At 53.4% G+C, this 12,043-nt stretch overlaps 1 protein-coding gene across 7 annotated transcripts in view; it reads left to right on the forward strand.

Moving 5' to 3' along the window:
• The window catches only part of AGAP1 (ArfGAP with GTPase domain, ankyrin repeat and PH domain 1), a 529,451-nt gene that overhangs the window by 358,040 nt on the left and 159,368 nt on the right, over positions 1 to 12,043 (forward strand). For 3 of the 7 annotated variants that reach the window (XM_077869329.1, XM_077869330.1, XM_077869327.1), the window contains exon 12: positions 5,865 to 6,023. The exons of the other annotated variants lie outside the window; for them this stretch is intronic. In XM_077869329.1, coding sequence (XP_077725455.1) covers positions 5,865 to 6,023 — 159 coding nt within the window. The remainder of the gene's footprint in view (positions 1 to 5,864; positions 6,024 to 12,043) is intronic. 7 annotated transcript variants of the gene reach the window in all.

Here is a 12,043-nt window from a genome sequence, read left to right on the forward strand (position 1 = left end):
CCAGCCTGCTGGTGTCCTAGATGACGGGAGTCCTGGTTTCAGGACTCATGGGAGGATATCACAGCTGTAGTACAGTGGCCAGAGTGTCACCCTTGTCATGTACCTGTTCCCCCAAGGGCCAGGGAACACCAGTGTACAGTGGGTTGCATCACAGAGAAGGAACCCGAGTTTAGGGAACCTCAGTCTTCTCTGATGGAACGCACACAAGCCTACCTGACCAGCGCCACGGAAGGCGACCGTAAACAGATCTGCCCTCCTGTGGAGGAAGAGCTTTCTCTCTATCATCCAAGCCTATTTACCATACAGACATCCCTAAAAAGGCCATCCGGAACAAAAGGGTGCCGGTGGCGTTGCTTGGGCCACACGACATGAAGAAACACAAGATCCAAGGAGCAGCCTAGATGCAATAAGGGTGCAGTGGGGATTCCGGTAGGGGCACAGGGAGTGGGAGGTGGGGAGGAGGAGGAGGAAGGGCAGGAAAGAACAGAAGGTTCCCCTCTCCCCACCCTCCGGGGGGTTGCGGCTCTGGTCCTCAGGCCCCACAGTGGGTGGGGGGTGGGGGTCGAGGGGTGTCCCATCAGTTTCCCTCCTGTCTGTTGACCCTGGCGTAGAGCTTAATGAGGTGGGATCAAGTCTTAGACTTTCCTCCTCATCCCCGAGAGAGAGGACCTTCGATCCAGCTTTTGGAATCTCTTCTCTAGGAGACGGGCATGCCTACAAAGAAAGTGGTTTCCGCCCGTGTGCTGCGTTCTCCCCCAGGCTGCTAGACCTCGGTGTGCTATCTTGTTTCTCAGCCACACGAATGAAATTCCGCAGGACGCACATGTGTTCAGGTGGGCACCTGCCGGAGCCCTTCACCCCGCTGTCCGGGCACGGCCCCCGGTGTTCAACACCCCCGGCCACCCCCTCCACCCCCCACCACCCTGTATCTCAGCTGGTCTTGGCCTTCTGATCCCTGGCAGCCAGAAAGCCAGATCGAGTCGTGGGCTTCTTTCCCAGACGAGAACCCCGGATCCACAGCCTTAATTAATAACTTGTTAATGTGAAATGAATTGCCGTTCATTGGCAGACACGGCCCTAGAGTACCTGGAGAGGAAATAAAGTGACTTTAAGGTTAGCCTCTTCCTTACCTGCTTCAGAGGTATTTGCAGAAGCAGTTAGGGGTGCCTGGGGTGCTCAGTCGGTAAAGCGTCTGCATTCGATCAGGGCGGAATGATCTCGGGGTCACGATCTCGAGGGTCCCCTCGAGTCCCGCGTGGGGCTCCCAGCTCAGTAAGGAGTCTGCTTTTCCCTCTCCCTCTGCCCTTCCCCCTGCTCATTCTCTCTCTTTCAAAAAAATAAATAAAATCTATAAAAAAGAAAAAAGCAGTGAGAACGACGCCGTGTGGTAACACGTAGGCCAAATGCTGCTGGACGCGTACGTATACAGTCTACGAAGCAGGGGCCTTGCCTGACCGGTGACAGTTAGTGACATCTATTCAGGAACAGAAATGCAGTTATGCATTAGCCTTGTTGGGCGCCATGTGTGTGTGTTGAAAAATAAGCATCCGAGATTGACATAAAATACCGTATTTAGATTTTAAATCTATATCATTATTTAAGATATTCGTGAAACATTTGGGGGGCTGTTGGTTTCTTTGACTAATGGATTCACTCAGAGCAAGTAGAAATGCCCCCGAGTGTGACCACTGGGCCGGGACGGCTCTCACTCGGAGCGAGATGCTCCACGGGCCACCGCCCGCCAGTGAGACTGCTTTCACGGGGCCGTGGCCGCATCCGTGGACCACTGGTTTGCCTCAGAGCTAAAGCCTGCGTCTTCGTGTGTTTACATTTCAAGGCAAGTGCCTATTTGTGCGGATCCTGGAGCTATCTGTTTTAGGGCAAAAACAGGATTTTTTTGCCCTTCATAACTTTATTTTGTTACGCTGCAGTTAGTGGATCTCTTACTGATCTCTTATATTTAGGAGAGTCATAACTGACGTCAAAATAGAATATATACTAAAGCGAGATTTGTTCTCCTGCGAGAAAACCAGATACGTTTTACTTCTGAAACGAAGTTCTTCTCATGCATATTTTTGAAAGATTTTGTAACCCGCAGTTAGCAAAGGTCAGGCCCCGGGCAGACAGGCGGGCCTGTGCCCTGGCTGCCGCACCGCCGATGCAGAGCATGCAGACACATGCCCACTGCTGCCAGATACTCTTATTTTTCAAATGATGCCAGAAACCACAGATTTTTAGGAAGACATCTCCCAAATTCTACCTTAAAAGAGAGACCATTGACTACTAAGCAGAAAGGCATCTCTGAGTGCAACCCAGACTCCAGGCCGCAAGTCTACGGATCTGTTTTAAAATTTTACTTTTGGGACCGTGTGTCCATATACACACATTCACGTGGCCAGAGCTCAGTCATATAGTTTATCGTGAGTACACGGGTGGGGGTTGAGCGTGGTTCGGATGAGGAGAGCCTCACACGCTGGACGGCCCTCAGGCTCGGCTCTCCAAAGAAGCCCTCACCGCTGTTTTGGGTCTTGCGCTAGTTCCACATCCGACACCAGGAGCACACAGTCTGGCCAGGAGGTTCTTCACGCCACACGGCCCAGCTGGGGGATCCCCTCAGGAGCCAAACCCCAGACCTGCTCCCCCAGCAGCTTTATATATTGAACTTGTGCTTAAAATTTCCTTTGACCCAGAGCTAGAAGTTTAAGAACCAGGGGACCAGCTGCAGACCCATGACCACCACCGGCACGTAGATTTGCTTCAGTGTGAACGTTTCAGGGAACCTACTCTCTTTCCACAGTGGCTGTTTGTCCTGGAGATGGAGAGTTTGTCCACCTAAGATGAGCGCTTTGTCCGGTAACCTCCATTAGAACGTTGCACGCGCTCCAGTCCGAGTTCAGACCGACGTGGCTGTGCCGTGTGCTTGTGGGTGCCCCTGGGATTGTGCCTCACGTAGTCGGGGACAGGTGCACTTGGCAACTTCCCTCTGCCTTTTCTCAAGGAAGTGTATCAGGAGGTTTTTAGGCTGGTCGTCTTCCGGGAGCCACGCTCAAAGGGAAGCTGCGCAGCGGGCTCAAGTGTCGTCGTGTCGTCCTGTCATCATCGGCCCAAAGGCAGAGACAGTGAGGGTGTCTTGGGATCTTCAGGTGCTTTTGGCCTGTGTACCTAGAGCTGGTGTAAGATGAGCTTTTGTGGACAGAGCCCACTTGATGGTGACTTGTCACAGGTGGGGTTGGGCAGCGAAAGGAGGACATGAATGATCTCCTTGATGTTTTTGCCAAACGGCAGGTGTGCCCGCGGGCTGGCTCGGCAGTGGGGTCACAACTTCTGTGGATCTTCTCGTTCTCTCTGACCTTTTTCCATCTTTCTCTTTTCTGCTACCATAAAAATATTAGCAAGGCCCCGAAGCCCTTGTGTGCTGAGAATTCATGTGATGAAAGTACAAGTGGCTTTGGGGCTCCGGAGGAGGGGAGCCTGGCCCCCAGCGTGGCTCTGAGTGTAGGTGTGTGAGATCAGGATCTGCACCGGGAAGGGCGGGCCCAGGGTCAGGGGATGTGAGCCCCAGGGCGAGCAGAAGTGGCACAGAGTCCAGCGTGGGCCCCGTGGGGCAAGGGGAGGGGTCTCACAGCCAGCCCCGGGGACAGCCAGCCTCAGGTGACTGCTCGTGGAGGGAGCCTGGGAACACACAACCCATTTCACGCCCCTCTCACACACTTGCTGCCCATGGTGGAGCCTGACGAGAAGCCCGCGGCTGCAGCCCCAGTGGGTGCCCTCCCCCCCCAGGAGAGCAGGACAGAGGAAGTATGTGGCAGGAAGGCGGCAGGAAGACACAGGTACGGACACAGGCTGCAGGGGGGACCCACACTGAGCTTCCCGGTGGGAGCACTCGTCCGCTCCCCAGATGCTGCCCTGCAGTGGTCTGAGCCCCTGTTGTAATAGGGGCCTGGCGGAGAGAAGCCCATCCAGGAAACAGCTTTAGGATGCCCTAAACATAGAGGGTCCCCGAGGAGCCTGAGCTGTGTCCCTTACTGCCAGATGCCCGGCCGTCCTCCCAGGCCTCCGGGGGACTCTGGGAATGCCAGCCAGCTCTGTCATTCAGGCCATGTGTGCTTCCAGGATTTTAGGGCCTGAGCGTGCCCGAATATCAGCACCTCGGTCCTAGGAGGGAGATGGTTAAACTGGCTCAAGACGCTGCAGCTGTAGACAGAGGAGCCAAGACCCAGGCTCCTGACCTGCAGTCCTGCGTGCTTCCCTCAGGCATGTTTGCCATCAGGAGTCCGGGGTGGTGAAGAGCTCCAGTCATAGCTGCTGTTCCATGTTCGTAGTCCTCTCTGGTGTCTGAGCTTTGGCAGGTGCACTCAGAATTTCACGTGCACGCACGTTACCTGAGCATCTTCTGGAAAAGCAGGGGTGAAGGCGAGTGGGGCCTGGGGGTCTGCATCCCTAACATGCTCTCGGGCGATGCTGCTGCCGTTGATCTGAGAACCACTCTTAGGAGGATCTGTGTCCTCCTCCTACTCTATAGTTCCCGAGGTGTCACTCTTTTGGCTTTTTTTCTGGAATCGGATAGGCCTCCCTAGAAAGAGCTGCTCATGACATTCGAAGTGTGCCCGGGTCAAGTAACAGCATAAAATCGGTAGCATTAAAAAAAAAAAGAAAAGAAAAAATCGGTAGCATTTGTTAAAATAGAAATATATTTTTTGAAGCAAAATCACTCATCTCCATTGGCCGCTTGTTTGTTGCATCGCTCACATACACATTTCAGTAGGTGAGTTTGTGACCTGCCCGTGCTCCACGGGACACGGTCAGGTGGGTTATTCGTAGCGGAGTCCTGCTCCCTACCTCTGGCGGCCCCCCAGGACCACCACAGTGACGTGGAAAGTGTGTATTCTCTTAAGCGCCGCGCCCCCACTCCGCCCCAGGCCTTCGGAATCAAAATACAAATATTTTGAAGCCTCTATTTTTAAAAAGCTCCATGGATAATTCTGGTAATTGGTCAGATGCGGAAGCCGCGGATCCCGTCTCTGCACGTAAAACCTTGTGCTAGGAAAGCCTTCTATTAAAACAGTTTAGAACTTAATTGGTTCCAAACTAAAATAATCAGAGGAGAGTTCAAAACCAAACCAACCTGGTATCTCTGAAGATCCGCATCCAACAAATCAATTCACTTGCACAAGGTATGACGGGCCGGGCTTCAGACGGGCGCTGGATCCATGCTTTTAGGTCTGAAATTGGCGTGAGACGAAAATCGTTCATTCCGATGTTGAGCTTCGGACCGTATCTCCGTCCTTCGCCGCCCCGTGTGGTCGCGCGTGGCTTCGGCTGTGTCTCCCTGCTTGGCCTCCTTGGGGGTAAGGGTACACGTACCTGGGTTAAGCCTGCGTTTCCTCCGATGTCCCGTCTCGCAGCTTTGATCCGCGCTGATCGTAAACTATAGCTTCACCGTGAACGTCGTCTCGGGCACCAGGCAGCTGGCTGCCATCCGTGGTCATCGTCACTTCCGTTGGTACGTTGGCACGGCGGGGGCCCCTGTAGGGTCCGTCTCGCCGGCCTGCGGGTCTGCGGCTTCTCCCAGAAGTGGGTCTTGGTCTTCACCTCTGCTCCACCCAGAGGCGGCGTTGCGTGGCCGTCTTCGTTCAGGATCGTGTTGTGCGGTTAGGGCCCTTGGCAGTGCGCTTCCAGGCCCCCGGAGATCTGCTGCACCGTGTCTGTCCTCCCGGATCTTCCATCTTCCACTGGGGCAGGACGCCAGCTGCTCCCGGTGCTACGACCCACCGTGTGCAAGCGCTTGGGCCTCTAGACTAAGTCGTGCTGGCTTCTGGGGTCTGCAGTCCGAGGTGGTGTTCACCTGACTTGTTTATTCCTAGGGAATGTCACTAGTGCGTCTGGGTCTCAGATGGCGAGCGGCGTCAGCCTGGGCTCCTTCAGCGGCCGGCCGGATGGCATGCAGCAGCGCTCCTACTCAGTCTCCAGTGCCGACCAGTGGAGTGAGGCTACGGTCATTGCAAACTCGGCCATCAGCAGTGGTAAGAGAGGGCGCAGCCCCACGGACCCGCGGCCCCCCACGGTCCTCGGTGTGAGCCAGGGGCCGGGTGCGGCGCCCCGAGTGCAGGCCCCGTGGGGCGGCCGCGTGAGCGGTGCGCGTGTCCCCTTTGATCCGTGCAGGAGCATTTGGTCCTTGACCGAGGTCTCACGCACACCGTCCCACGTGTTCCTGTTGGTCAGGGAGGAGCAGGTGGCCTGTCAGATTTGGGGAGTGAGGCTGCACACGGGGCAGAGTGGCTTCCCCACGGTCCCGTGACAGGAGGCGAGCAATAATGCAGAACCCACGTTGGGGTCACGCTTTCCTGTGGGACCCGGGCCACGCTTCCACCACCGCTGCACACTTCACATCGCCAGGGCTTGGGGTATGTGTGTTTTTTCATGAAAGGAAAACACATCATTCATGCTCCTTATTTTCCCCAAATTCCTGATGTACCCTCTACATTTTGGAGAGTTCCCCTGCCACCCACCTCTTTATTTTTTTTATTTTTATTTTTATTTTTTTTCGGTGAGTGTGGGCAGCTTTTTGGGAGATGAGTGTGGACGTCGGGAGCTGTCTTGATGTTTGTGTGGAATCATGAATTACGGACTTTCGAGGCTGCGCTGGCTTTGCAGCTTTGCCTGTGGCATCTTGTCTATGGCCTGTTCACCGGTATTTAACGGAATTCCCACTGTTGTATGTCATCCATCAGGCAGGGTTTTAAAGTAATTTTAGCATAATTTGTTCTAATTAAAAGATTCAGCATCAGGTCTTCCCTATAGACCTACCAGCTGCTACAGCAGGACGTTTGCTTTGGGTAAACATAATCCTTATTTCTAGTTACTCGCCTCCCTCTGGCAGACCTGCCAAGTGAAGGCTCTCAGTACGGACATCTCCAGACTAAGGTGCGGAGGAGAAACGGAGTCTGAGGAGCAGCGTGGGTCTGGGAGAGCTTGTGGCGCGGCCTGGTGCTCCTTCCTCACCCAGGGGAAGACACGTGGGAGGCAGCAGATGTCTGCGATGCCCTGAGAACCCCAGGGGAGGGGGTCGGACTCACCGAAGACGAAGCACCTGGAGTTTGGTCCCTTGGAATTGTGACGTCTGAGTGCTCACCGCCGTCCCCTGCCCCGGAAGGGACTTCCCATCACACGGCCTGTTCTCAGAGCATCGCCACCATCCTCCCTCCACGAGCCTGTCTCATCTGAGGAACGGGCGTGCTTCCCTCCCTCGTGGGGTTTAGGTGTGAGCCCAGCACCTGGCCCGAGGCCTCTGTAGCTCAGTGTCTGCTGCTGTCCTCACAGCGACTTGGTTTTCTTAGGAGGAGCAAGCAGTTCACCTAATTACCGCATCATCAGATGCTTTGAATGGAGGTGATGTTTTCGGTCGGTATCACTAGCCCGCTGGGTTTACTCCATCGCTGCCTTTCTGCAGAGGGGTTTCCAGAGCCTGCTAGGCACACCCCCTTGGCCCTGCCTTGTCCAGCAGGGACCTTCTAGAACTTTCCTCCTCTGCGTTGAGGAGCCCCCAGCACGGCCTGAGTGACAGCGTTTGAGTTCTGCTCCTGAGGTGCTGTGGGAGTTCTATTTGGGGAGAAGGGGGATAAAAGAGCAAGTTCCAGAGAGAGACCATCACCCCCGATCTTTGCCCCCCTTTACTTATAGGGGCACCTGGGTGGCTCAGTTGGTTAAGCATCTGGCACTTGATCTCAGCTCAGAGCTTGATCCCAGGCTCCTGAGTACAAGCCCCACGTTGGGCTCCACGCTGGGTACGGAACCTACTTTAAAAATATATATATATTTTCTAGAAAAGGCATGGGAAACGGTATACTCATCTAAGTCCGTTCTATGCAAACCTGCACAGTTATCCCTGTGACTAAGACTCACCAGGTAACTCCCCACCCTGGGTCGCAGGTCTTTGCGTCTGGCTGGGTGTGTGTGCAGTGGGCGCTTCACAGCACCAGAGTGCAGGACTCCGTTATTTCCAGCCCCTCCGTTTGCTTGGAAGTGGCATTCCTCAGAAGATGATCGCACTGGTCCCTGCGCACACATTTAGAAAGTTCCTCTAAGAGACCAAGCTTGCCTACATGAATGCTGTTTTATATCGATAAAGTGGTTTCTCATCTGTTCACGTCCATTCTTCATTCCAACAGCACGTTCAGTAAAGACTAGTCAGGCTCCCTGAGGCCACAGAGCCTGGACCCCAAACACGGGAGGTGAGGAGCTCCCGTCTGGCCCTGAGTCACCCCGCCGTGGGCCGTGGACGGGGAACTTGCGGGAGAGCCCCCGTGGTTTAGGGACAGTCAGACAAGGAGAGCCGCTCAGAGAGAATCAAACTTGAGCAGCGCTTAAGACAAGTTGGGGTTTTTGGGTGCCAAACCGCAAGAGGAAGTTATTATAAGCACTGAGGCAGTTTGGAAAGGGCTCAGGGAGGAGGGAAAGGGGAAATGCAGCAGCCGCAGAGCCGCCGTGACGCGAAGGGGCCAGTGGGAGCTCTGTGTCAGCAGAATGGGTGCAGGCGGGACCGGAAGAGGACCAAGAGGTCTGAACGGCAAAATTAATAACTCGCATCTTAATTTTAAAGCTCAGAGCTGGCATTATTTAAGTAGCAAAGATCCGGAAAGACAGCGGGACGCTGGACAGGAGGAGGATTCCTACGCTCTTGCACGATCCTTCTTTATGCCTCTGTTTTCTGAGGGTTGACTGCACGTCACAACCAGGGGAGGTTGAAAAGAGAAACAGCCGCAGTAACAGTAACGGGAGCTATTTACGGAGGGCCTCGTGTGGAAGATCTCCTTTCATCTTCAGGGAGTCGATACTGATGTTAGCTCCACCTGACGGGTGGAGAGACGCCGCTACACGTCGCTCGTCCAAAGTCCCACTCCGGTAAGGGCCCGGATGCAACCTTGAGAACACGTCGGTGCTTCCCAGACCCGCCGCCGCCAACGCCCCCCACCTCCGCCTCCCGCCCCCGCCCCCCTGCTCCCCCAGAGCTGGTTGCAGGTGCACATTCCTAGTCTCGTCCCAGACCCACCGAATCTGAAGCTCAGGGCCAGGCCGCGGCAGCCTGTGTTCGCAAGCCCTGCGCGGGACGATGTGCACGCTGAAGTTTGACAACCAGCGCTCTGGCCTCGGCAGCCCCGGGAGTTGGCTAGAAATGCAGCCAGCCAGGCCCACTGGGACTCGCTCGGTGGGAGCTCCAGGTCACCCCCCCCCCCATATGCTGGTCCACCTGGGTGTCGAGAAGCCCTGTCCCCGCCTACAGTGACCGTAGCGTCCTGGCTCCTGCTGCTGCGCGCCGTCCCTGCCTTGCGTGATCCATCACGTCGCCAGAGCCACGGCAATTTTTAATGAACGTCGGGGCCATCGGATCTGACAGGCGACTTCAAGAAAACGCATTTATGAATGGATTTCCAGACCTCAACTTGGACATCAACATTTCCTGCCGCGCCGGGAAACAATCACAAAAGAAACAAACATGATTAAGAGCTTTCTGTCATGCTTTTTTCTTTTCTTCTCAAGTTGCGGTTGATACAAATCCCACCCTCTTTCCTTTTTTTAATCATTTTATTTTGTTCGCCCCCTCTCCTCCCCCCTCCCCCGAGTATCTGGTCTGGATGTCAGCGTCACAAAAGCTTACACTGTGCTAGCAGCAGGGACAGAGAGAAGCTAAGCAGCTTTTGAATCCAAATGCCCCTGAATTGGTGAATTTGCCTTCCCATTGTCATCCACTTTTATTATAAGACATAATAACAACAAACATTGGGAGTCAATTTTTCTCTGCCCCCTCGTCCACACTAAATTAAGACTTTGGCTCCAGAGAACTTCTGAAAGGCTTCTCCTCCGAAGGCGCAGGTACCCTGGGGGCTTCTCTCTTTTAAGCAGCTGTGAGCAACTCCTAATTAGATAGATTACTTTGTAGCGTGCAAAACTACAAAACAAGAGGTTCTGGTTAAATTAAGGGAGGAGGAGAAGAAGAATCCATTCTGTGAAATGGAATGCCCCACTGCTTTATGACTATTACTGTTGTAAGGTTTTACATTAAGTACCTGAGGTTTAAAATTAAATGTCTAATATAATTTGGCGTTGCTAACATGAGACCCGCATCTGCCCTTAGAGGAAATCCAGACAGCTCAGTTCAGGGTTTCAAATTGCTGTCTGCCGGCTTGCGAGCAGCGCGGAGGATTGGGTCCCTCTTCGGCGAAGCACCACATGCTGCTCGGCATAATTTTTTAAATGCGGAAACGTATTCATCTTGAGCTTCTGCATTGGAAGAGGCTGCTCCGCCAGTACATGAAAAATTAATTTTTTTACATTTTTCCTCACTCTCCTAAGTGTTTGACAGAAGTAATTTTTGCAGCAAGAGGGAATAAAAACTGGTGGCTGTAAATTCCTGTCCTGGAACCTCTTGTGTAGATTCTTTATGGAGGCAGAATTGATCTACATGTCAGACCCTGTTGTGGTTTAAACTGTTTATCACCGTAATGGCAGCAGTGAGCCTGTGAACACCAACTTATAATCCTGGGTGAAAGAAATTGTTGTTTGCAGTCAATGAAGGGGCAGCTTAGCTTTATTGATAGATTCAGAACAATTATCTCTGCAACAACTATTGGCTGAGAGTTTCCGTGAGTCTTATTGGGAGCCTGTAATTTCTTTCTTTGGATTAATCATTTTTCTCTGTAGGTAATTTTCTCTAGAAGTGTTAGCCGAGAGTTCACAGTACCGCGGGTAGCAGGGGACCCCCGGGGGTCGTTTGTAGATGCTTGGTTGTCATATCTCGCTCCAAGGCAAAATGCGTGTTTCGATGCATCACACCTGTGCAGAAGGTGTGCGCCGACGTCTGCGTCCTGTGTGCGTCCTGAGCCTCTCAGCGAGCCGGGCAGGCCGGCGGTGCCGTGTGTCCCCCCAGTGCCAGCCCAGGGCCGAGGGCCTCAACTGTTGCTGTTGCCGTGGCAGCCACGCTCCCCCCACCCCTGGGCTGTCAGGTTGTTTTGATGGCTCCACCCCGTCCCCCGATTGCTCCATTCCAACAGTTAATCTTTGCTGCCCTGGCTGGCCATCGCCGTGAATATTGCATTGCTTCAAATGGCTCTAAAGCACGTCTCTGGGACCCTGCCTCCACCTGCCTCCACCCCCGGCCCACGGACAGCCACCCTGACAGTGCCAAGTACACACACCGTGCTCAGTCTTCTCCGTGAAGGCGTGTGTGCACATGTGTGTCTCCCTCCAACAGTTGAATCATGCACCTTCCAGCCAGTATGTACCAGAATCTGTTATTGGACCATTGATCCTGAGTCTGAAGCCTTTGAGGTTTTTAAAGACTTTTTCTCATTATGAACTTTTTTTTTTTTTGGCACGGCTGTTGTAACCATAGAGATGAAACACACAAGTTTCAGCTCTGCTAGTTGTACGTCCCACACGTCTCTCTGTTTTTCCCGTCCTGGGCGCTGACCCGAGGCTGGCCAGGCATCCCCTCGGGGGCAGAGAGGGTGCTGTAAGCGGGTGCTGGGATGTTTACAGTCCGTCCATCCATTCTAACTGGTACAGTTTGAGCACTTTTTTCTCTCCTTGGCGATTATGCTGACAATTTCGGCCTGTCTCCAGCAGGTGGTGGTAGTGTGACGCCGCCGCTCGGACCAGGAGGCTTCATTTGCAGGATTTTCGTGAGGGTGGAAAGGAGGAGGTCAAGGTGGAGACTGCCTTTGTTGTCCGCGGCCTCTCTGTGTCTAATGTTCACTTTCTGAGAATCACCGTCGCCGTTTGATGACCGAGGTTCAAACAGGCTGAGAAACGCAAGACTCTTAATAATTAGCCAAAATTCAAACCCAGATCTTTCTGATTTCCAAAGCTTCTAGTTTCCCCCTCTGCGGTTTTAAGGGAGGTTTTTTTTTTTTTTTTTGTCTTTTTTAAAAGAGACTCGAATTCTTAATATTGTATCCATAGAAGTTGTTTATCTCTATAAAGCTTGCTTTTAAAGGAAATAATGTTTTCCCTTCTCTGGTTTCTCCTGAACTCTCCCCTTTATCAT

Source organism: Canis aureus, chromosome 24 (assembly GCF_053574225.1).
Source record: "Canis aureus isolate CA01 chromosome 24, VMU_Caureus_v.1.0, whole genome shotgun sequence".
In the NCBI taxonomy this organism is placed as follows: Eukaryota; Metazoa; Chordata; class Mammalia; order Carnivora; family Canidae; genus Canis; species Canis aureus.